The sequence below is a fragment of the Electrona antarctica genome (assembly GCF_951216825.1).
Source record: "Electrona antarctica genome assembly, chromosome: 15".
Taxonomy (NCBI): domain Eukaryota; kingdom Metazoa; phylum Chordata; class Actinopteri; order Myctophiformes; family Myctophidae; genus Electrona; species Electrona antarctica.
In genome coordinates, this window is record NC_136796.1 from 5705587 (window position 1) to 5729775 (window position 24189).

Consider the following 24189-nt stretch of genomic DNA (forward strand, 5'->3'; position numbering starts at 1 on the left):
AAAACAAACGAGTACTTTTATCCCACCACTGGCTGGCTGTGCAGTCATGACGTTGCGTAACACACGAAGCTTGGAGCCCTAATTAGAGCTAAACGAGCGCCTGGCGCTTGTGCATTGCCTGGTTGGTATATATAGGTTCCTGCCCTGAGAGCCAGAGGGGAAGGCAGGCAGTGATGAATGGGATGCCGTTCCCATTTTGACGTGCAACACACACGTGTGCACGAGCATGAACGCACGTGCACGCGCGCAGCACGTGCACGTGCACACACACACACACACACACACACACACATACAGACACAGACACGTACGCACGCACGCAGGCGCACGTACACGCACACGCACACACACACCTGAATGAACACCTGAATGAATGGTTGAATTGCATGCAGCTATAGGCAGAATACAGTATTATGTTCCTGTATGCCCAGTGATGGAAAAAATACTTTTTTTGGGGGTTTGTTTTATTTCAAGGACAACTTTACCACTTTTCAACCTACCTTCATGTATTGGTCCTCACTAATGTTCATGATAAAATGCCACCATTTTTTCTCGGTCTGTGTCTCATAGGAGGGCTGTGGGCAGTTCAGAAACCCCGTCCACCAGTGACATCATCGATGGGGAATCCAAGCTAATGGAAACTGCAGGCTTTCTGTTCCTGAAATGCGATAATGGAAGCCATCGTTTCTCACGATAATACAAATCTCAATAAAAAATAATGAATCTTTAAAAAAAAAAAAGGATGATGTCACTGCGGTTTCTGAACTGCCCACAGCCCTCCAATGAGACACAGACTGAGTAGAAAAAAATGGTTTACGTGTTTAGTGAGGACCAATTATATGAAGTGGTGAAGTGGTCCTTCAAGTAAAAGTATCAATACTGCAATACTACTGGCTGGTGGTTCCCCGCCCCTCCTCCACCCCCCCACCCCTCCCCCACCCCTCCTCCACCCCCCTCGCATCGCGGTGCTGGCGCAGCTGCTATATATACTGTCACCTTTTTACACTTTAATGTGTTTCTGTTTTGAGAGCGGACCATGGGGGGGGGGGGGGGCCTGCCTCCTGGAGTGTGTGTGACAGTATGACGCTTCTGAACGTGGAACAGAGAGAGAGAGAGAGAGAGAGGGGGGATGAGGAGGAGGAGGAGGAAGGGGCGGGAGGGAGGAGACAGAAATAGGGCTTCAAAAAGTACTAAACAAGGAAGGCTGTGATCGTCCCAGCAGGCGCCGGTCCCGTGGGAGACTGAGCACCTACTGAGAAAACCATGACGCCCACGGAGAGAAGAACCTCTCTCTCTCTCTCTCTCTCTCTCTCTCTCTCTCTCTCTCTCTCTCTCTCTCTCTCTCTCTCTCTCTCTCTCTCTCTCTCTGTCTCTCTCTCTCTCTCTGTCTCTCTCTCTCTCTCTCTCTCTCTCTCTCTCTGTGTTGAGCACCCACCAGCTAATAAACGGGTGCTGGGCGTTACTATGGTGAGAGAAATGCAAATGCCCTCCCTCTCCTTTCCATGCCATGCCGGAAGGCAGCATTCAGGAGAATTGCTTTTTTCCGGAAGTCTCCTGAACTTGAACACAGCATTTTGCGTCGAACAAATTTGTTTAGAAATCCGTCCCTGACGTAACGCATCAAGCTTCTAGGCAAGCGTCATCGTCTACTATCTATCTAATAATTTAGCGATCGCTGTCTGTCTGTCTGTCCACTTCCGGGTCACCAGTGAAATGCATGTTGGGACGGCTTCCGGGTCACCAGTGAAATGCATGTTGGGACGGACACAGATTAATACTGGGACACACTTTTCCGCGTAACAGACCCACACGGGGAAAACAACTCGGACCCTGATACTACTAGCTACTCTTGCGTAAGTCGACATAACTTCTTCTTTGGGGAAGCATCGCGGCCAATGTGGGGGTTGCGTGGCACAGGGGCATGTTAACGTGAACACACGCAACACCACACTGAACATCATTTGCTGTTCATATATTCAGAACGGGTAAGGACTAGTAAGCGAGCCGTGAATTGCCCCGTTGGCCGTTTGAATGTAATCTCATGGGGTTGTCTGTCTGTCTAAATGTATAAAGCTGCAAAGGCCAGAGGTTTAGTCTGTCTAATGCAGAGCTTCTCAAAGTGGATGCCTTGACCAGTGTTGTTTTTGGCAGCAAATTTCTATTTTAGTTTAGTCATATAGTCTTTGGAATGAAACTTCATTTAGTTTTAGTCACATTTTACGATCCTCTAATGTGTCCATGAACTTCTTCTCACCCATATTTAATACAGTGCGCATATGGGGTCCATATGCGCACGCACGCACGCACGCACACACTGAGCATTGCGAGAGAGAGAGAGAGAGAGAGAGAGAGAGAGAGAGAGAGAGAGAGAGAGAGAGAGAGAGAGAGAGAGAGAGAGAGAGAGAGAGAGAGAGAGAGAGAGAGAGAGAGAGAGACTCATTGTCATGGCACTGATATCTGCCCCCAGGTTTTAATTTGGACTGTAAGTCACCTCTGTGTCGACAGACAGACAGACAGACAGACAGACACAGAGAGATAGAATGAGGGGAAGCTCGCTCATTAAATTAAAGTTAATGAACAAGTTTCATTAGCAGCTAAGAATGGATTTAAGACCTTGACATTGACTAATCCAAATGCTTTTTTTAAATCATTTGTTTGACTTTTTTTCAATATAGCCTATCACCCAATCGACCGAAGATTATTATTTAAACCCTCAGGGCTCTACACTAGTGTATTTTCTTGTGGGAAAACTTTTGCGGAAAATGGCCGGTTAATCGACAAGCTCGCAATAATGAGTAGTACAGGTGAACAATGACATGGCATGTGTTTGTTCCATGAACAGGGGCTTCTGCAAAAATAAGCCTATATGGCCCAGCACACCTTCTCTGAGCTACTTCTGTTTTGGAGTTTCCACCTCTACCACTCGTTATTGGATATTATAACATCTGATCACGGTAAAAAGAAAATATATATAAAAACTGTAGGCTACAGCAGGGGTTCTCAACCCGTGTGTCGCGACCCCTCGGGGGGTCGCCAAATTATTTTAGGGGGTCCCCAAATTATTTTCCAAAAAAAAAAAAAAAAAAAGATTTTAATTTTATTTTCACGATTTTTCTAAAATAGCAGACCTACAAGCTCGTAGCGCGCCACTCGGTGGCGCGCTATGAGCTTGTAGATCTGCTATTTTTCAATAGCTAAATTATAACATAATGCTTAAAACACCAAAAGGGGTTCCCGCCCAAAATGGGTTAAGGTTATTGTAGCAGTCAATTTATATTGGGGGTCGGGAGGGGGCGGGGCGGGGGTCCCGAGACATTGCCAAAGCATTTCTGGGGGTTCCCGGCCAAAAACGTTGAGAACCCCTGGGCTACAGTATCCCTCCACTGGCTTCCTGTGCGATACAGGATTGATTTCAAAGTCTCGCTCTTTTTTTTCTTTTTTAAGTGTTTAAATGGTTTGGCACCCATTTATCTCTCTGAACTGCTAAAGCCCTATGTTCACACACGGACCCTTAGGTCCTCTGACCAGCTTCTCCTGGTGGTGCCTAGAACCAGGCTGAAGCTCAGAGGGAACCGGGCTTTAGCAGTGGCAGCTCCCAAGCTCTGGAATGAGCTGCCTCTGCACATAAGACAAGCCCCACACTCTTCAGGTGTTTTAAATCACGTCTCAAGACTTACCTTTTATTCTTTGGCATTTCCAAGCATAGTATGAGTTGTTTTCTGATGTTTAATGTGACACTGTGTATGTTGTTTGTTTTTGAGTGGTGCAACCACTCCAAGGAACAGCAATGTCCGTGTTAACCTATGTGTGTGGCTATGAGTACCAGTAGGGGCAAAAGTGGCGCTGTTGTGCCAGAAACAGAGAGAGAGAGATAGTGTTGCACTGTTGCCTAGTGCTAATTACAGAGAGAGAGAGAGAGGCAGGGGGAGAGGGGAGTTGCACCACTCAGTTCACACGGGTGTGATTTTTTAAATTAAGTTGTGTTTTTAATGTTTTACTGTAAAGCACTTTGGTACAACGTTGCTGTTATTTAAATGTGCTATATAAATAAAGGTGGTATGGTATGGTAAAAACCCACAAACAAAGAACGCTGGTCCGAAATTCAAGTGCAGGCAGTGAGTGAACGTCGTAGGCAAATTAAGTCTTAACACATTAATCGCCACACCCTTCAGCCAGGAGCAACATAGACTGGAACTGACCTATGCTTTCTATGGCATAGGCAGCTAGCGGCAGGATCCGCTGGGAGAAACTACACGCAGCTGCAGGACATGATACTAATTAATTAGAGCGACAGAGAGAGAGGAGTGTGTGTGCGGCAATTTAACAAAGGTGCAGATGACCATAAATCAGCAGAGAGTGAGCGACGTTTGCGCTACTGTATGCCGAATTGAAGTGGACTCGGCCTCAGACTTTTTTTTTTCTCTCCCTGGAAATAAAAACATCTGGGTTTCCGAGGCTAGGAGCAACACAACCCAGTAAATTGATTCGCTGTTTGCTGTTGTAATAATATTGCTGTGGTCGTTCTATTTCAGTCGTTCTGTCTGTGTGTTCTGTGTGTGTACAGTATGTGGATAATATTCTGTGTGAATGTACAGTATGGATAATATATAGAAGCAATTATTATAGGACTAAGTGTGCACCCCTGCATGGTTGCACTGCTTAAACGGTGAGGATGAATGAACAGGGATAATAGCTGGCTTTATGAACTACTGTGTGTGCGTGTGTGTGTGTGCGTGTGCGTGTGTGTGTGAGTGTGCGCGCGTGTCATGGGCTTTGCCTGACGTGCGCATTGTACCACGGGAAGGGATTCTTTTTCTTTTTTTTACTTATTTTCTTTTGCAATAGTAAATATCGTCGCTGCCAATGTGGAAAGCTTGTATGTCCAAAATATTCCCTTTATTATTATTTTAAAAGAAAAAAAGGCAATAGTGTACCAGCTCACACATCTTCTATTTTCACCACTTTTGTGCGACTCTCTTGTGAAAAAAAAACAAAAGTTTGAAATATTTAAGGTTTCCGACATACAGTCTGTTGAACCACAATCTGGGAACCCGTCTGTAAAAAAAAGGGGGGGGCAACAGAATCTTTCCTTGAGAGTTTAGAATATCAGGGGTGGGTGCCCAAAAGGTAGATCGTGATCTACCAGTAGATCACAAAGGCTGTGCAGGTAGATCACATGACATCATATATATGAGATCATATTTTTTTGGTGGGTAGATCTTGTTGCTCTGGTCATTTTGAAAGTAGCTCTCAAGTCAAAAAAGTCTGGGCACCCTTGGTTTAGTTGAACCATTGACTATGCAGACGGCTGCCATCTTGGTTTAGTTGAACCATTGACTATGCAGACGGCGGCCATCTTGTCATTGGAGTTTGGAAGCGCTCGTTTTGTCAGTAAAGCAACATCCTGCTGCCTCCTGCATTATGTGGGTGGTACGGGAGGGCCGCTGAGTGATACACAACGAGCACTTCCAAACTCAAACAGTATCACCTGCAAGGAATTTCTTGACGGAAAGTATAGCTCATAACATGTCTCTACAGTGGATTCTTATGAAACAAACACTTTGCAGAAAGAGGATAATTCAAGCTTTTTGTATACAGCTGCGATGTTTTGAAGTCGTTTAATGGAATCAGATGGGACTTTTATGTTTGGATGTATGGGCTGTCAATGGATATATGGGCTGTCAATGGATGTATGGGCTGTCAATGGATGTATGGGCTGTCAATGGATGTATGGGCTGTCAATGGATATATGGGCTGTCAATGGATGTATGGGCTGTCAATGGATATATGGGCTGTCAATGGATGTATGGGCTGTCAATGGATGTATGGGCTGTCAATGGATGTATGGGCTGTCAATGGATGTATGGGCTGTCAATGGATGTATGGGCTGTCAATGGATGTATGGGCTGTCAATGGATGTATGGGCTGTCAATGGATGTATGGGCTGTCAATGGATGTATGGGCTGTCAATGGGATGTATGGGCTGTCAATGGGATGTATGGGCTGTCAATGGATGTATGGGCTGTCAATGGATGTATGGGCTGTCAATGGATGTATGGGATGTATGGGCTGTCAATGGCAAATTGCAGCTAGTTACCACCATGTCGTTAACGTAATGGCAAGATGACTGTGGCCTGCATATGGCCAATGGCCAGTTCTCTCTTTGACAGCATTTGGGCACATTCACTCCATCCTGTTTTTCAAAATGTAGTTTGTGTGTCGTCGTCTGTACTGAACTCTCTTCTCTCTCTCTTTCTCTGTTTGTGTGTGTGTGTGTGTGTGTGTGTGTGCGTGTGCGTGTGCGTGTGCGTGTGCGTGTGTGCGTGTGTGTGTGTGTGTGCGTGCGTGTGTGTGTGTGCGTGTTGGCAGGCGGACCCGCAGGGGCGAGACATCGCCATCCGTCCGTTCCTGGAACACTGCGAGAACACCCACATGACCATTTGGCTGGGAATCGTCTACGCCTACAAGGGCCTGCTCATGGTGAGAGGGAGAGAGTGTGTGTGTGTGTGCGTGTTTCAGTCATGTAAGGCCACTCAGTGACCCCTCCTCTAATAAGCCCCATGCAGTCACTCCACTCTGCCAGACCTTGGTTCTCACCCTTTGAGATGCATGTTAAATGAATATAATCGGTCATTTCAGTAGCAAGAGCATTAAAATGTCTTCTAAATCAACAGAAAAGGCCTGCAGTATAGGCTATATGCACTGGAAAAATATGCATGACATTATTTCAATAAACTAGAAATACGAGGAAATGTTAGAAGGAGAAACGGTGTCCAACTCAATCAAACGTCCGAGTTTTCATGTAATCACTACGGTGATTACAACTTTCCCGATGTTAAAGCGTTTGGTAAATGGTAAAATGGTAAATGGTGCATTTATATAGCGCCTTTATCCAAGGTGCTTTACATAGATTGTGCATTACATTCACCCATTCACACACAGATTGTGGCGGAAGCCATGCAAGTTGCAAGGTACCAACCAGCACATCGGGAGCAATTTGGGGTTCAGTGTCTTGCCCAAGGACACTTCGACATGTAGACAGGAGGAGCCGGGATTCGAACCGCCGACCCATGGATCATTGGACGACCTGCTCTACCTCCTGAGCCACAGTCGCCACAGTCGCCGTTTGCATGTGTTCAACAACACAGCCATGCAAAATATCATTGAGGCTATCAGGTGCATGACGGAAGCTTGCCAGCTCAGCAAAGGCCACTAAACTATTTGGATCGGCATTGGACAATCGCTTTTGGGGTGGGGCTTAGCGAAGGGTCCATTAATCGGAGCTCAGAGACGACACTGACACTTCATCAAAAAAAACTTCCCCTTTTATTTTTGGCCCCATTTTTCAATCTGTTTTTGTATCTCCCAGTAAACTAGAACTCAATGTAAATTATGCAGACCTCACTTCACTTATGGCTCTGTGGGGGTGGAGAGAGAGAGAGAGAGAGGGAGAGAGAGGGGGAGAGGGAGAGAGAAGACAGAACTAGAACAGCGGAGCGCAACATAAAGTCAAAGAACGGCCTAGAGAGAGAGAGATAGAGAGAGAGAAAGGGAGAGAGAGGGAGAGTGAAATCAAAGTGCTGTGCGCCCACAAGGGTTTAGTCTGCAAAGGCTCCACACATCCCAGGCTCGCAAACTGTGGAACAAAAGCAACTCCCCATGCATTCAGCACCACAGTCTGACATCACTGCCGCTAGAGGGCGCTGTGTCCCTGTTAGGGCTGACCTCGATTAGTTGAATAGTCGACTAATCGATCGGAACGGGTCTCAGTCGACTGACAACCTCTCAGTCGATGTTCACAAAAAAAAAAAAAAAAAACAGTCGGGACGATTTTTTTCTTTTGGGCCGGGTGGAAAACCCCCCCTCCGTTATAATGGTATGCTCCCAGTCCCCGCACCGCAGCATCGGGGAACACTCTGGCAGCCAGAGTAAAGGCTGGGAGGGACCGAGCCGAGGGAGGCTACTGTACTGTAGCCTACATGTTGTTTATGCTCCGGAGTCCCGACCCATGCAGTTTAATAATATACAGTCACAACAGAATGCACACTGCTGTCTCGTGTCTCATCACAATCCCAATGCGCCACCCGTGAAGTCGGGGGGAAAATAAAAAACAGGCTGCTAGTGTTAGTGTAGGGTCGGGGATCGTTAGCTTAGCGCGTAGCTACTGATTCAACCCACTGATTGAACTTCATCTCCGCCTGTAATCTAGGTTATTTTTTTATTGACAACGTGAACGAACCCCGACACCAGCGCTGCAAAAATAGACAGATCTACAAGCTCTCAACGCGTAGCGAACGGCGCTGCAAAAACAGGCAGGACGCGATGCCTTGAGAGCTTGTGGATCAGCGACGGTGCGGGGAGGCAAGAGTTCTCCGGGGAGGAGGAGAAGTTACCAGGGCAGGCTACATGTTGCTGCGGCTAACAACACTGTCACCAGCCAGTGGTTGTGATGTTAGCTGGGCTTGCAGCTGCTTGTCCGTTCCAACTTCACTTCATCTCCACCTGTAACTTATTTTTTATTTTGTTACCCTGGCTGCGCAGCTACGCAGCTGCGCTGCAAAAATAGACGGATCTACAAGCTCTCAACGCGTAGCGAACGGCGCTGCAAAAACAGGCATGGGGGGGGGGGGGGGGGTGTTCAGTCGACTATCAGTCGACTAACAGCAAATGTATTCATATTAATTTCGACTATACAAATCCTTAGTCGGGGACAGCCCTAGTCCCTGTGGGTCACGGCTGGGGTTGGGATCTGGAACCGTGGATCCATCCCAGGAACCGTTGATCCATTCCTGGAACCGTGGATCCATTCCAGGAACCGTGGATCCATTCCAGGAACTGTGGATCCATCCCAGGAACCGTTGATCCATTCCTGGAACCGTGGATCCATTCCAGGAACCGTGGATCCATTCCAGGAACCGATTCAATCCCGCTTGGAACCGTTTTCCGGAACTACGTACATGTCTACAGTTTACAATACTGTTGTTCTCAAACGATTTAATTTCAAGGACGACCACAAGCAGCGGTGGCCGAACGGATTGCAGAGCGGTCTTGATACCGGAAGGTCGCCAGTTCGAATCAGCGGTCCGACACGTTAAAATTACCACCGCTGAAGTGCCCTTGAACAAGGCATTGAACCACTACGATGAAATGTTCTATGAGCAGGGCCTGGCTGGAAACAAGTTCTTGAGCTTAGCCCAGATACCCTGGGTAAATATAGTAATCATTTAATTTCTCTGAGAATGTAAAAATGGAACCAATTGGACCCATAAGGGTCCATTTGGTTCCATTTGGACACTCTCAGAGTTCATGAAAAATGAAAAATATCAGATCTACAAGATGGGGCTATTTTCAGCATGCAACCATAAGTGCGAAATCGGGCATTATGACGCCATCAAGGACGACTAAAATCTTATGTTATTCAGTCGACTAAAACTAAAGCATTTAGGATGACTAAAGTATGACTAAAAAAAAAAAAAATGAAATGTCAGAATCCAGACGGTCTCATCCTGTCATTCAGACTGGGGGATAAGCAGGCAGGCAGACAGCCAGGCAGGCAGACAGCCAGGCAGGCAGACAGCCAGGCGAGGCGGCCCGGCCCACCTTTCATACTCCGTGGCCCTCACTGTACATCAATTATTCAGCAGCCGCTCTGAAGTGACTAATGGTCCAAGACGCAAGCATCTCTCTGACTGAATAAAGCTTTTATGGGACAGTGGGAGGCAGCTGCACTCTCTCTGCTGTAACTGTATTTGGGTCATTTTAGCCTCATACCTTCTCCTGTGACACCCGGGACACTCTCTTCTTGTTAAGCCGTTTCGGGCGGGAACCCCCTTTTGGTGTTTCAAGCATTATGTTCTGCTTTAGCTATTGAAAAATAGGAGATCTGCAAGCTCGTAGCACGGCACCGAGTGCCGCGCTACGAGCTTGTAGGTCTGCTATTTTTGGAAAAATCGTGAAAATGTGACAGAAATCCTTGAATATATATTCTTTCAGAGTGAACGTTTTTAACTCAAATCTTTGCTTATATGGGAGGTCCCTGGAGCAACATTTTCAGATGGGGGTCGGTGGCCAAATACAGATAATTCTGGGGGTCCTTGGCATGAAAAAGGTTGAGAATGACTGACATATAGAAACAGGTTTTTCAAGAAAACTGTCAGGATTGAGAATTAATTTGTAGAATCGTCCTCAGGTCGAAATGGATTAAGCACTTAAGCCCTATGTATGTACAGTATAGGACTTAGGGACAGCGTTTTGGTTATTTCCCCCCCGTTAACTGTAAAGCTACAGCCCTAAAACATGTATTGTATAAATTAAAACATGTATTGTAATTAAAGGACCACTTCACCACTTTTCAACATCTCTTCATATAATTGGTCCTCACTAATGTTCATGATAAAACACCACCATTTTTCCCTACTCAGTCTGTGTCTCATAGGAGGGCTTTGGGCAGTTCGGACACCCGTCCACCAGTGACATCATCATTAGGCAGATTTTTTTTTAAACAAGATTTGTTTTAAAATATATTTAGATTTGTATTATCGTGAGAATGATGGCTTCAACTTTTGCATTGCAACTTTTCAGGAAAAGAAAGCCTGCCGTTTCTATTAGCTTGGATTCACCATCGATGATGTCACTGGTGGATGGGTTTCTGAACTGCCCACAGCCTTTCTATGAGACACAGACTGAGTAGGAAATTGTTTTGGTATTTTATCATGAACATTAGTTAGGACCAATTATAGGAAGAGAAGTTGAAAAGTGGTGAAGTGGTCCTTTAAGGATGAGATGAGACATTTTGGCCGATATTCGATATAATTAATTGCTGTTATGGCCGATATCCGATATCACCGATGTCGATATGATCTCATTGATTCTGTATTGAAACAATATATAATTTTGTCCATTCTGAAAAATACATGTAACAGGGTATCTGCACTGCAGGCTTAGACAAGTCAGATTTAACTTTAATACCTTATATTGTGAGCTTGTAGATCTGTTCAAGCTGTTACTTTGGGCTTGTTTATCTGTAAAGACAATCGAACCGATTAATTAATCGGTCGATGCCGATTGATCAAAAAAAAACTAGAATCGGTCGATACCGATGTGTTTGCAGATTAATCTCCCATGACAAATTGTAATGCATTAAAGGTGATAGGTATTAATAGCATGAACTGCATGCTTTAAGACAGGGGTTCTCAACGTTTTTGGCCGGGGACCCCCGAAAATGATTTGGCAACGTCTCGGGACCCCCGCCCCGCCCCCTCCCGACCCCCAATATAAATTGACTGCTACAATAACCTTAAACCATTTTGGGCGGGAACCCCTTTTGGTGTTTTAAGCATTGTTATAATTTAGCTATTTAAAAATAGCAGATCTACAAGCTCATAGCGCGCCACCGAGTGGCGCGCTACGAGCTTGTAGGTCTGCTATTTTTGAAGAATCGTGAATTAAAAAAATAATTGGAAAATAATTTGGGGACCCCCTACAATAATTTGGCGACCCCCCGAGGGGTCGCGACCCACGGGTTGAGAACCCCTGCTTTAAGACAGAGGTTTTCAACCTTTTTTATATCAAGGCCTCGCAGACCAAAAAACGAAGAATATGTTGTTATCGTTGGATAAGAATTTTGCCTTGTTTGATGTGGTACCATTAACCCATTTAGGCCTGAGGCCGATTCTAAAAACGCCTCTATATCCTGACCTAAATTTTCTGAAAAACTTCAAATATTCATATAGCAGCATCAATTTTTTTTACATTTTTGAATACTGTACATACTGTACAGAACCCCAAAATGGGTTCCCGGCCTGAGGGGGTAAAACACCAAAAGGGGTTCAGGCCCAGAATGGGTAAAGAGAGATAACAGGCAAACATTGATTCTTCTACATTCTCTAATTGTGTAGACTTCTTGTAAATGAAGTACTGCAGGTTGTCACGGGACAGCCCTAAAGCCCTAAACCTATAAACAGTATCAAGGAACTTGCATACATACACACCACACAGTTCAATCAAATGACTAATGGACGTCACCACCAGCTGGATTCAAAGTGGCACTTATTCAACAGTGTTGCACATTTAATTTCCTAACCCAATTAGGCCCATTTAGAAAGATGTACTAGTCTGGTTTAGCCTGTAACCTGCAGAGTTCCTGATTTGTTTCTTTTTGTGATGTGTATACCTAGAAGCGTTCATTTCGTTTTCCTAATTTTAGAACGTTGTTTTGGCCATGCAGTCTTATCATTTATTTTTGTATTTTGTCGCCAGGTTTTCACTGTAATATATTGGCTGCTAAATAAAATACCAGATCCTGTGTCTACTTCATGGATCCTTGTGCAGTCGGCCAACCATTCCACACAGGTGTTCAACAATAATTTTTGCTCTTGAGAGCATAAAATGAAACTAAATGGACCTGCCAACCAAATTAAGTGTTGAAACGTGAAACCAAAGGGTCCATTTGCCAACTCTTCATCATTTAACTGCTTGGGGACCACCTGGAACCCTCTCAAGGACCACTGGTTGAAAACCACTGCTTTAACAGAACGAAGGACTGTCTAAAGAGGACGAGACGCGAAGACCGTACGGGCGACGCCATGTTGCTTATAGTGCTCCATAGGGCATTAAGCAACTAGTCGACTAGTTTACTAGTCGACTAGTAAATCCACTAGTCGACCTTGCTGGTACTAGTCGACTAGTACCGATTTTGTAGGCCTCAATATCAGGTAGATTATAGTTATAGTCACCAATGTACACAGTTTTTAAATGTACAAATATTATTTTAAAAAAAAACATAAAAGGTGGTTTAACAACTAGTCGACTAGTCGACTAGTAAACTAGGCAACTAGTCAACTAGTAAAAATGACTAGAAGTGAATGCCCTGGTGCTCCATGGAAGGAAAGAAACATGCGCAGTTGAGACCAAGGAAGCTGAACGCGGAAGTGTTGGCTGCATATAGCCCATTGCGCATGTTTCTTTCCTTCCATGGAGCACCATAAGCAACATGGCGTCGCCCGTACGGTCTTCGCGTCTCGTCCTCTTTAGACAGTCCTTGAACAGAACCAGGAAATGAGCTTTAATTCCAGCGCCGGGTTACTTGGCCCTTTGGGGCTTTAGTGGTTGAATCCTCAGCTTCTCAGGCTGATCTGATCAGAAAACAATCTGTTCTCCAGGCCCTGTTGTTGTCAGCCCGACAGCCCACGCTTCCAACTGGGTTGCTTTGTTTTCCCCCTCTCTTCTCTTGTACATTTAGTCCTGCCAAAAAAAAGACAGAACTAAACAAAAACAATGGTTTTAAAGGTAGTGTAAGTGATGTTTTTTTGGTTTGGGGGTTTGGTTAAAGAGCTCTTTAAAGGTAGTGTAAGTGATGTTTTTTGGTTTGGGGGTTTGGTTAAAATGTTCAAGCTCTAGTTTCGGATAGTAATCACTGCCATAGAGTGTTTGTTCAATAACATGCAGGGTCTCTCCTGTCCTGAGGGTCCTAAACGAGCTCTTTAAATAAACAGGAGATACATTTTCATTTTGATCAGCTTACATTGTATATAGTGTTCCAGCTCATTTCTTAGTGTCATCGCTTCCAATTTCACTCGTTTAACACTATACTAATAAACACTATACTAATAAACACTACACTAATAAACACTATACTAATAAACACTATACTAATAAACACTACACTAATAAACACTATACTAATAAACACTATACTAATAAACACTACACTAATAAACACTATACTAATAAACACTATACTAATAAACACTATACTAATAAACACTATACTAATAAAACACTATACTAATAAAACACTACTAATAAACACTATACTAATAAACACTACACTAATAAACACTATACTAATAAAACACTATACTAATAAAACACTATACTAATAAACACTATACTAATAAACACTATACTAATAAACACTATACTAATAAACACTACAATAATAAACACTATACTAATAAACACTATACTAATAAACACTATACTAATAAACACTATACTACTAATAAACACTATACTAATAAAACACTATACTAACACTATACTAACACTATACTAATAAAACACTACTAATAAACACTATACTAATAAACACTACACTAATAAACACTATACTGATAAACGCTATACTAATAAAACACTATACTAATAAACACTATACTAATAAAACACTATACTAATAAACACTATACTAATACAACACTATACTAATAAACACTATACTGATAAACGCTATACTAATAAAACACTATACTAATAAACACTATACTAATAAAACACTATACTAATAAACACTATACTAATAAAACACTATACTAATTAAACACTATACTAATAAACACTATACTAATTAAACACTATACTAATAAACACTATATTAATAAAACACTATACTAATAAACACTATACTAATAAAACACGGAATCAAATACAAACAAAAAAAAGTAAAAAACAGAAGCAAAACATTAAGTATAGCATCACTGTTGACTGATTAAATGTTATTTTGGCGGGCCTTGATGGCATGCATGCTGAAAATAGCCGAACTACAAGCTCACAACATCCGGCAGTGTGACATGCTGTGAGCTTGTAGATCTGCTTTTTTCAGAGTGCTACACCCGAGAGCGTAACCAACCAAACATAAGACTTGTCTTTTAGTTCTACTGGATCGCTTAATCTTCAGTAGTCCTTCCCTAACATTTTAGCCTAGTTTTTAATTTGTTGACGAAATTGTCATTATATTTAGACTTTGTCTGTGAAAATATGTCGACAAACATTTTTCATCATAGTTTTCATCGATGAAATCAACACTGTTGGACAGTAACTAAATGCAAAATACTACCCAACTTTTAAGTTTTAAGTTGTCTCTCTCTCTCTCTCTCTCTCTCTCTCCCCCCCACAGCTGTTCGGCTGCTTCCTGGCGTGGGAGACGCGTAACGTGAGCATCCCGGCGCTCAACGACAGCAAGTACATCGGCATGAGCGTGTACAACGTGGGCATCATGTGCATCATCGGCGCCGCCGTCTCCTTCCTGACGCGGGACCAGCCCAACGTGCAGTTCTGCATCGTGGCGCTGGTCATCATCTTCTGCAGCACCATCACCCTCTGCCTGGTCTTCGTTCCCAAGGTACAGTGGGTCTCCCAGTCAGTATAGTCTCTATTAGGTCTTTGTTCCCAAGGTACAGTGGGTCTCCCAGTCAGTATAGTCTCTATTAGGTCTTTGTTCCCAAGGTACAGTGGGTCTCCCAGTCAGTATAGTCTCTATTAGGTCTTTGTTCCCAAGGTACAGTGGGTCTCCCAGTCAGTATAGTCTCTATTAGGTCTTTGTTCCCAAGGTACAGTGGGTCTCCCAGTCAGTATAGTCTCTATTAGGTCTTTGTTCCCAAGGTACAGTGGGTCTCCCAGTCAGTATAGTCTTTGTTCCCAAGGTACAGTGGGTCTCCCAGTCAGTATAGTCTTTGTTCCCAAGGTACAGTGGGTCTCCCAGTCAGTATAGTCTTTGTTCCCAAGGTACAGTGGGTCTCCCAGTCAGTATAGTCTTTGTTCCCAAGGTACAGTGGGTCTCCCAGTCAGTATAGTCTCGCGTAGCCAGACAACTATTAGACAATCTTCGAATGCTATAATCTGGAACTACTACTACAGCTCCCGAAATCCGAGTAAGGAAGCTGCCGTTTCCGTTCACATATTCATATATTTTAAAATATCTTTACATTTTATTTTGTGTATTTCTAATTTCTGCTAAGCAGCACGCTATATATGCTATGGTGGTTTTGATGGTTTCTATTTATATTAGGATACAATTTGCGCCACTGTAAAGACGAAACGGAAGTGGGGAGGAGGTTTCACTTCCGCTTTATCGCTTACTCATGGAAAGAGCTAACCTGACTCCGCCAGATGGGGCAGCAGAGAGTACACTGGGTTCCCCCCTCCTGCTCCCATCTGGGAACTCTCAGGCAGACTTGATGCCCGGCCACAAAACGGCCTGGCCAATCAGCAGCCGCTAGAAGCTAGAAGCTGCTGCTAGAAGCTGCTAGAAGCTGCTGCTGATTGGCCAGGCCGTTTCCAGACTGTCCGTTCTCCAGACTGTATGACGGAAGCATTTGAAAGTTGCGAGAGGTAACAGTGCCATTTACTCTCCTCCTTTCCTCCTCCACCGACAGTTCATCACCATGAGGACCAACCCGGACGCGGCCACCCAGAACCGCAGGCTGAATTTCACCGCGAAGAACCAGAAGAAGGAGGACTCCAAGACCTCCACCTCCGTCACCTCCGTCAACCAGGCCAACACCTCCCGCCTGGACGGCCTGCAGACCGACAACCACCGGCTGCGCATGAGGATAACGGAGGTGACAACATGACACTTACTGAGAGTTACATGAGGATAATGGAGGTGACACTGAGAGTTACATGATGATAACGGAGGTGACCACACGACACTTACTGAGAGTTACATGAGGATAACAGGGGTGACCACACGACACTTACTGAGAGTTACATGAGGATAATGGAGGTGACAACACGACACTTACTGAGAGTTACATGAGGATAACAGGGGTGACACTGAGAGTTACATGAGGATAGCGGAGGTCTGACCACACGACACTTACTGATAGTTACATGAGGATAACGGAGGTGACCACATGACACTTAATGAGAGTTACATGAGGATAACAGGGGTGACACTGAGATTTACATGAGGATAGCGGAGGTCTGACCACACGACACTTACTGATAGTTACATGAGGATAACGGAGCTGACCACATGACACTTAATGAGAGTTACATGAGGATAACAGGGGTGACAACACAACACTTAGTGAGAGTTACATGATGATAACGGAGGTGACCACATGACACTTACTGAGAGTTACATGATGATAACGGAGGTGACCACATGACACTTAATTGAAGCTGACACACTATGTCCTACCATCGAACCGGCATTGAATAAAATTAGGGGAGAATTCAAATGCAATTCCAAAGGATTTCTCCCAGATCTCATGGTGGTGATGAGTTGCAGCTCTTCTTCTTTGCCACTCAGGCCAAATTCAGTTTGAACAGGATAAGAAATGTCTTTGGGGCAGGCGTGTGCACACATAGACATCAAAGGGGGCTCAAGCCCCTTGCCCTTTTACCCGTCTACAAAAAGTGTCCTCTCTCCAGGCAGCGTTTAAGAGCATGAAAGATATGCAAATGCCCCATGTCCATGCCGTACCTGAAGGCTGCATTCAAAATAGGTTCCTTTTTACAAACTCTCCTGATCTTGAATGCAGCATTAATGTGGAAATAAGAAATGTTGCCCCTCTGTGTAGAAATCCATGTACAGTATTTAATCTAAAATGTACTGTACTGTATACTAGCTTTAATTTCAAATTAGATATTCCTCCACATCTGGCTAGAAATGTCAAAATAATTTAGCCGCCGAACATTTCACTCTAATTATCTCTGCACGTCTGTGTCTTTGAGAATAAGGCAATGGTTAGCGGTAACGGTATCCCTTTTTGAGAATGATAAATGCACACATTTTGATACATTTTGTATCAAGTCTGCTGAGAAAATGGAGGCTTTTGAATTGGGGGAGCGTCAGCAGGGCCACTCGGAGGGGTTCATTTGGGGGAGAGCCAGCAGGGCCACTGGGAGGGGTTCATTTGGGGGAGAGCCAGCAGGGCCACTGGGAGGGGTCCATTCTACACTGTCTGTCAGGTGGAAACCTCATCATTATGGACAAAACTGTTTTCAAATTCAAAAGTAGCAGACCTACAAGCTCTGCGGATCGCTTTTAATGCTTTTGTGTGACGCTGCAGGATGATCAATTTTGGCCGTTCATTTACAAAGACGGGATTTTTTTGGCTGACAGACATTTTAGTAAGAGAGACTAGAAGAGCATGAAATGTGTTTTAAATTAGGAGCGGCATCAGGATCCTTATGTAACTGCAGTCATTTACATTATTGGCAGAACACTGTAACCCCAAACACCAGTGGCGTAAAGTAATCAAGAACATTTACTCAAGTACTGTACTGTACTTGGGGTATTGTATTACTTTACTGGAGTATTTCCAGTTTTCCATAATTTTTGTTTATTAAAATGAATTAATTAAATGCACATGCATGAGCTTTCTACTTTTCGTCCTTGCAAATTAATCTTCGTCCAGATCAATATTTTTCGATTATGCCCACAGCAGCTCCTGGCTCATATTCAGCCTTGCACACTGAAGGATAAAACATTAAAGAATAAATTAACAACAGACAATAATCAGTAAAACTTTACTTTAATGTCACATTGACATATTCTGTTGATGCAGGCAAAGAAACAACAATAGTGCAAACAAAATCTATTGTATAAATAATGCTGATTATAATGCTTATAATGCCAATAATGATAATTTGGCTGCTTTCCACGAGCGGCACATTTTTCTTCTTTTTTGTGCCTAATGTTATTCCCAGAATACTGATGCTAGGGTTCAAGCAGTTCAGAATCAGAATCACTTAATTTGTCAATTTCCCTCTGTACTTATACATAAAGAATATGAAATTCCGTTCCCTATGTACCTACACATACAGAATATGAAATAGCGTTTCCCCTCAGCCACTTGAAGTGCAACATAAAACACCAACAATATGATTAATCTCCATAAGAGAATTCCAGCACAAACTGTCCTTGTATTCATAATCAGTTTAGTTTTTAGTTTAGTCTACTTTAGTTTATTTGCACATCATTTCAAACACATAATGAAGCAACGTGGGGGGAAAATAAGACAGGACAGGACCGTACAGGACCGTACAAATCTATACCTGATGTTCCGGTAAGGCCTTCCTAATGAAGGTCAAGCCTCAGGGGCGTGCACAGATAGACACTAGGTGGTGCTATAGAGCACCTGCTCTTTTGCCCTCTGGACAGAAATGTGCCCTTTTGAAAGTTCTTTTTTTTAGGCACCGAGCTTGTATAGATTTGCTATTTTTGAAAAATCTTGAAAATGTGGCGCAAATCTTTGAATATATGCTTTCACATGGGTGAAAACAAATCTGTGATTCTGGGGGGGGGGTCCCTGAAACAACATATTTTCAGTTGGGGGTCCGGAGGCTGAATGCATATCATTTTGGGGGTCCTTGACATGAAAAAGTTTGAGAACCAACTGTCATGATTTAGAAGATCATGGGTTAAGGCAGCCGGCGGTTCCACGTACCGCACAAGGTGCCCTTTTTTTACTTGAGCACCTGCCCTCAAAATGTCTGTGCACGCCACTGTCAAGCCTTCCTCAGCGGTGCATGTTGCTGATACAACGCTACAGATGAGGACAACTAGATGAATTGCACGTCATACAATCGTCACACTTTCCTGATCTTTTCCTGAAGGTTTTCTAAAAATGCATCTTTTCCCTGCAGGTTTTATTCACGTATTAGCCTCGCTAACGATGTTCTGTTTCTGACAATGCACTGACAATCTACTGAACTGTCAATGGCAGGACAAGTTCTCAATCGGCACATGACGTACATGTTTGCTGATTGAAACGTTGTGCGTTGTTGCTGTTGTGTTTGTGCAGTTGGACAAGGAGCTGGAGGAGGTGACCATGCAGCTCCAGGACACTCCGGAGAAGACGCCCTACATCAAGCAGAACCACTACCCCGACGCCAACAACATCCTCAGCATACGCAACTTCACCACAGACGCCAAAGGTACGTGAGAGATCTTTGAGTGGTGCCGCCACTCCAATGTATACAGCTATGTGTGTCCCTGGCTGCATGGCTGGGTCCACGGAAATAAAACATTTCACCACCGTCACTGTTGCGCAGCCTAAAACACACACACACACACACACACACACACACACACACACACACACACACACACACACACACACACACACACACACACACACGCACACACACAGTTCAGACAGGTCTGATTTTACAAGCAGAACCACTACCCCGACGCCAACAACATCCTCGGCATACTCAATGTCCCTGACGCCGTAGGTGAGAGGCTGGATATATTGCCGCCGTACTTTAACGAGTTCTGTCGGCTGCACACGGTCGGAAAGTACAGCAAGGTAATAATAAAGACATAAAACACGCCACAAAAAAATATAGTAATTCTGCGAGTGGGGAATGGATCGTGTCTGAATCTTCCCAGAAGTTCCTCGTAATATATATCTGTGAGAGACGATGGTTGTGGCAGTGTGCTGACAACCGTTAAGTGAATTTCTCTACAGTCTTCCTTCACCTTTTCTGTGCGGGCATGCAGGCACGCACGCACGCACGCACGCACGCACGCACGCACGCACGCACGCACGCACGCACGCACGCACGCACGCACGCACGCACGCACGCACGCACGCACGCACGCACGCACGCACGCACGCACGCACGCACGCACGCACGCACAAAAGCAGGAACAGCATATTATCTATGAAGCATATTAGATACTGTATAGAAAAACATTCAAACAGCGAGTATGTATGTATCATGGTAATGCTAATGAGAGGGCTCCTCCCTCTCTCCCTTGTACGGCGATAGACTTGGGGTTATGTAACATGACACGTCCCATCGTGTGCTCCTCCAGAGCTCATCATTGTGTCCGTTGCAAAGACTTGGTCTTGTCTGTCTTTTAGATTTTCTGTTTTAGACGACATTATAATGTTCTTATTTCGATCATCATTTGGTGACGTAATTACGGAATGTCAGTCTCTAGGTTTTCTTCAGAATATGTATGACACTTATTTACTACGAAACTATATGGCATATTAGGAGTCCAACTAGTACTAGTGGTTTTCAAAAGATGTACCCCCTTAACTCTGAGGGTGTACCAATGGAACCAAAATGGACCTGTATGTGTCCATTTGGTTCCATTTGTACAGACCTGTTATGGTCATTCAGGGCCAGCTCTTTGTGTGTTTCGGGATGATATCATTGTCCACACATTGTGTATGTCCGTGGCAAAAAAGAATGGACAAAAATGTCCACCACAAGCCAGCATGACGAGGACCATGCACTGGTGTGCTGCTGCAGCAGTGCTGGCTGTCACAGCCGTTCAGACTCTGGTCCTGAAGGGAAGAGACAAGACCAAGCGAGCAGAGAGAGAGAACACGGTGCCAAGCTTTTCTTATTGGCAAATGATCCACCAAAGGATCATACCCCCATTACCCCCCTCGCTCTCCCCCCTCCGAAGTCAGGTCGGGCCTTGTAAAAAAGGTCAGGCCTCATTTGTTATCCCGAGCGCGCAGGCCAAATGCCATACTGGCCGCGGCCCCGTTCAAAATTTTTTACAAGCCATATAAAAGACAAGAATTTTTTTGGAACGATAATTTAATTCATGAGGGGGTACGACCGCTGCTGTGGCCCTGGCCTGCACTATGTTTTATATCCGCTCGGCAAGCTTCTCTCTGAGAGAGAGAGAGAGAGAGAGAGAGAGAGAGAGAGAGAGAGAGAGGCATCACCCGATGCACAAAGACGGAAATAGGATCACGATCACGTAACCTCAATCCAACAGACCGTGTAAAGATATAATCGTGGTGTCATTAAATCGTCTCTCTGTGAGGGCGATGACGTTAGGCGTGCATGTGGCCTCGTCCCGCGGGCCTCAACTCGCTCCTGCTCGCCAATCCTCCTCATCATCATCATCATCATCATCATCATCATCATCATCATCAGTGGTGGGCAGTAATGAAGTTCACTTGAGTACTGTACTTCGGTACATTTTGTTTGAATCTCCACTTTACTTGAGCATTTCTATGAATTCATGGTAAAAAGACAATCGGAAGACAGAGGCAAGATATTTCTCTCCGTGAACATTTGGACGCGTTGAGCGTATTGAGTCATGCTTGGTTTCAGCGCAGCTATAGGTGCTCCCGCCCCCGGAAATATAGCCGATCGACAAGCTCGCGGCGTGTCGCGGATGAGACGCGCTGTGAGCTTGTAGATCGGCGGGCGTGATGCGTGGTGAGCTCGCGGCAGCAGCTGGGGCTATTTGCAGCGCGTTACGCCCGCGCACAGCAGAGTATAAATCAGACATTTGCCTGGCGTGCCAGAGCCAGAGAGGGAGGGAGGCTGCCAGAGTGAAGGCCCTGGCAGGTTGGGCTTCCGGTCCCACTTATTCTTTGCACTCTCTCTCTACTCACCTGACCATTTCAGTCTGCTGACTAGAGTCCATGGACTAGATGCCCATGCCATGCTCCTGGCCCAATAAAGGCCAGGAACGTGGGATTCCGTTCTATTCTCCTCCCCCCGCCTGTGCCAGGACGTGAAATCACGTCTTTCTTTAATATCATTTAATCCGGTAATTAAAAATATGTTTTTTTGCGTTTACTCACATGTTAGACAGCCACCACACAGATCCGATGCACGCGCGGCCACGCAGCACGCTTATTACTCCTTTCTCTGCTCAAATCCAAGTTTTGGGAACGTTATTATAGTCTGTTCTTACACCGCACAGTCGAAAACTCACTGTCCCACACTGTGGACACAATTTCACGCATTTCACTGGCACTGGCCGCACGATATACTGCCTCTAGTGGCGGTATATGGAATCGGTTAACCTCTTGGATAAAAGTAGCCTACTCGCATTTTATGTCAGGGAAAAGTACTGCATTGCAGATATACTATATAATGTTGTAGCGACTACTTCTTCCCATCGAATCATAGAAGTAGTGCTACGAGGCTGAGCTGTCGGCAGGAACTGTATGACGCGTTTCAATCAAATCCAGAAAACCTCTATTGTAGTTAAGGTGATTTATTAAGAAAGTAACAAGGTCCAAAACTGTACTGAAAATGTTGATAAATGAAAACGTAGGTAAACGTAGATAAACGATTAAACGTAGAACGGTCAACAGAGGGGCGACTGTGGCTCAAGAGGTAGAGCAGGTCGTCCAATGATCCATGGGTCGGCGGTTCGAATCCCAGCTCCTCCTGTCTACATGTCGAAGTGTCCTTGGGCAAGACACTGAACCCCAAATTGCTCCCGATGTGCTGATTGGTACCTTGCATGGCTTCCGCCGCCATCGGTGTGTGAATGTGTGTGTGAATGGGTGAATGTAATGCACAATCTATGTAAAGCGCCTTGGATAAAGGTGCTATATAAATGCACCATTTACCATTTTAACAGAAAATATTGAGCCTAGAGCTCACCCCCATTCTCTCACTGAATGCCACTGCCCAGACACACAGCTGACATGAGTAAATTGATTAGCAGACACACAGCAGGAGCTCATCAACCAGGTAAGGGAAGTGGAACATCAAAAACCAAGCGTGGGAAAAACAAAACAATAAATATAATCAACAAACAAAATGTATATTTTGGCTCCTACACATATAGTAAAAGTCCGGAATTCAAAATGTACTTGAATGAAAGTACAAAAGTATTGGTATCAAAATGTACTTAAAGTACCAAAAGTAGAAAGTATATACTCATTATGCAGAATGTGTAAAATGTCTAAGAACTCTTTTGGAAATAGCAGATCGGCTATTTTCAAATGGCTGAAATGTATATAGGGCTGAAGTGGTATATGTTTTGTATTAATAATAATTATCCAAATCTACAAAGTAGTATTACTGAAATAACGTTTTTAAATAATTGTAGTGTAGTACAATATTTGTCTCTTGAGATGTAGTGGAGTAGAAGTAAAAGTATTGAACATTGTAAATACTCCAGTGATATGTAAATACTCCAATCAGAGGCCCGCCTGCCTCTGATTGGCTGCGAACCCTTTTGGCTAGCTATGCTGCTGCTGTCAGAAGAGGGAGAAGGGAGAAGCTTAGCCATAATAATATTAAAACGTTAGCGATTTAGCGATAATAATATTAAAACGCCAACATTTATCTGTCTCCGTCCCCGATAAAAGGTAAGCCTTGTAACTGTAATTGTCTCGTGAACACTTCTTTTTGTTGCAGTTTGCACAGAACGAAAAGCGATTTAGCGATAATAATATTAAAACGCCAACATTTATCTGTCGCCGCATGACATAATCATAATCATGACATGACGGTGAACTATGGCTTACGTTTACGTCCTGTGTGCATGTGTAGGCAAAAGTGTGTGTTTATGTAAGTGTGCTCATGATATGATTTTCTGTAGTGTGTGTGCTTTGATTGCACTGCTTTTCTTGAGATGCAGACGAAGAAACACTTACTTAAGTGAGCACACTTAAGTCATGCGGCGACAGATAAATGTTGGCGTTTTAATATTACTATGGCTAAGCTTCT

General features: G+C 44.2%; 1 protein-coding gene across 1 annotated transcript in view; it reads left to right on the plus strand.

The window, feature by feature from the left end:
* The window catches only part of gabbr2 (gamma-aminobutyric acid (GABA) B receptor, 2), a gene marked incomplete at both ends in the record, with an annotated part of 420874 nt that overhangs the window by 383941 nt on the left and 12744 nt on the right, over nt 1–24189 (plus strand). The window contains 4 exon segments of the mRNA XM_079522984.1: nt 6370–6480; nt 14897–15121; nt 16155–16340; nt 19536–19668. Of these exon segments, the coding sequence (XP_079379110.1) occupies nt 6370–6480; nt 14897–15121; nt 16155–16340; nt 19536–19668 (655 nt within the window).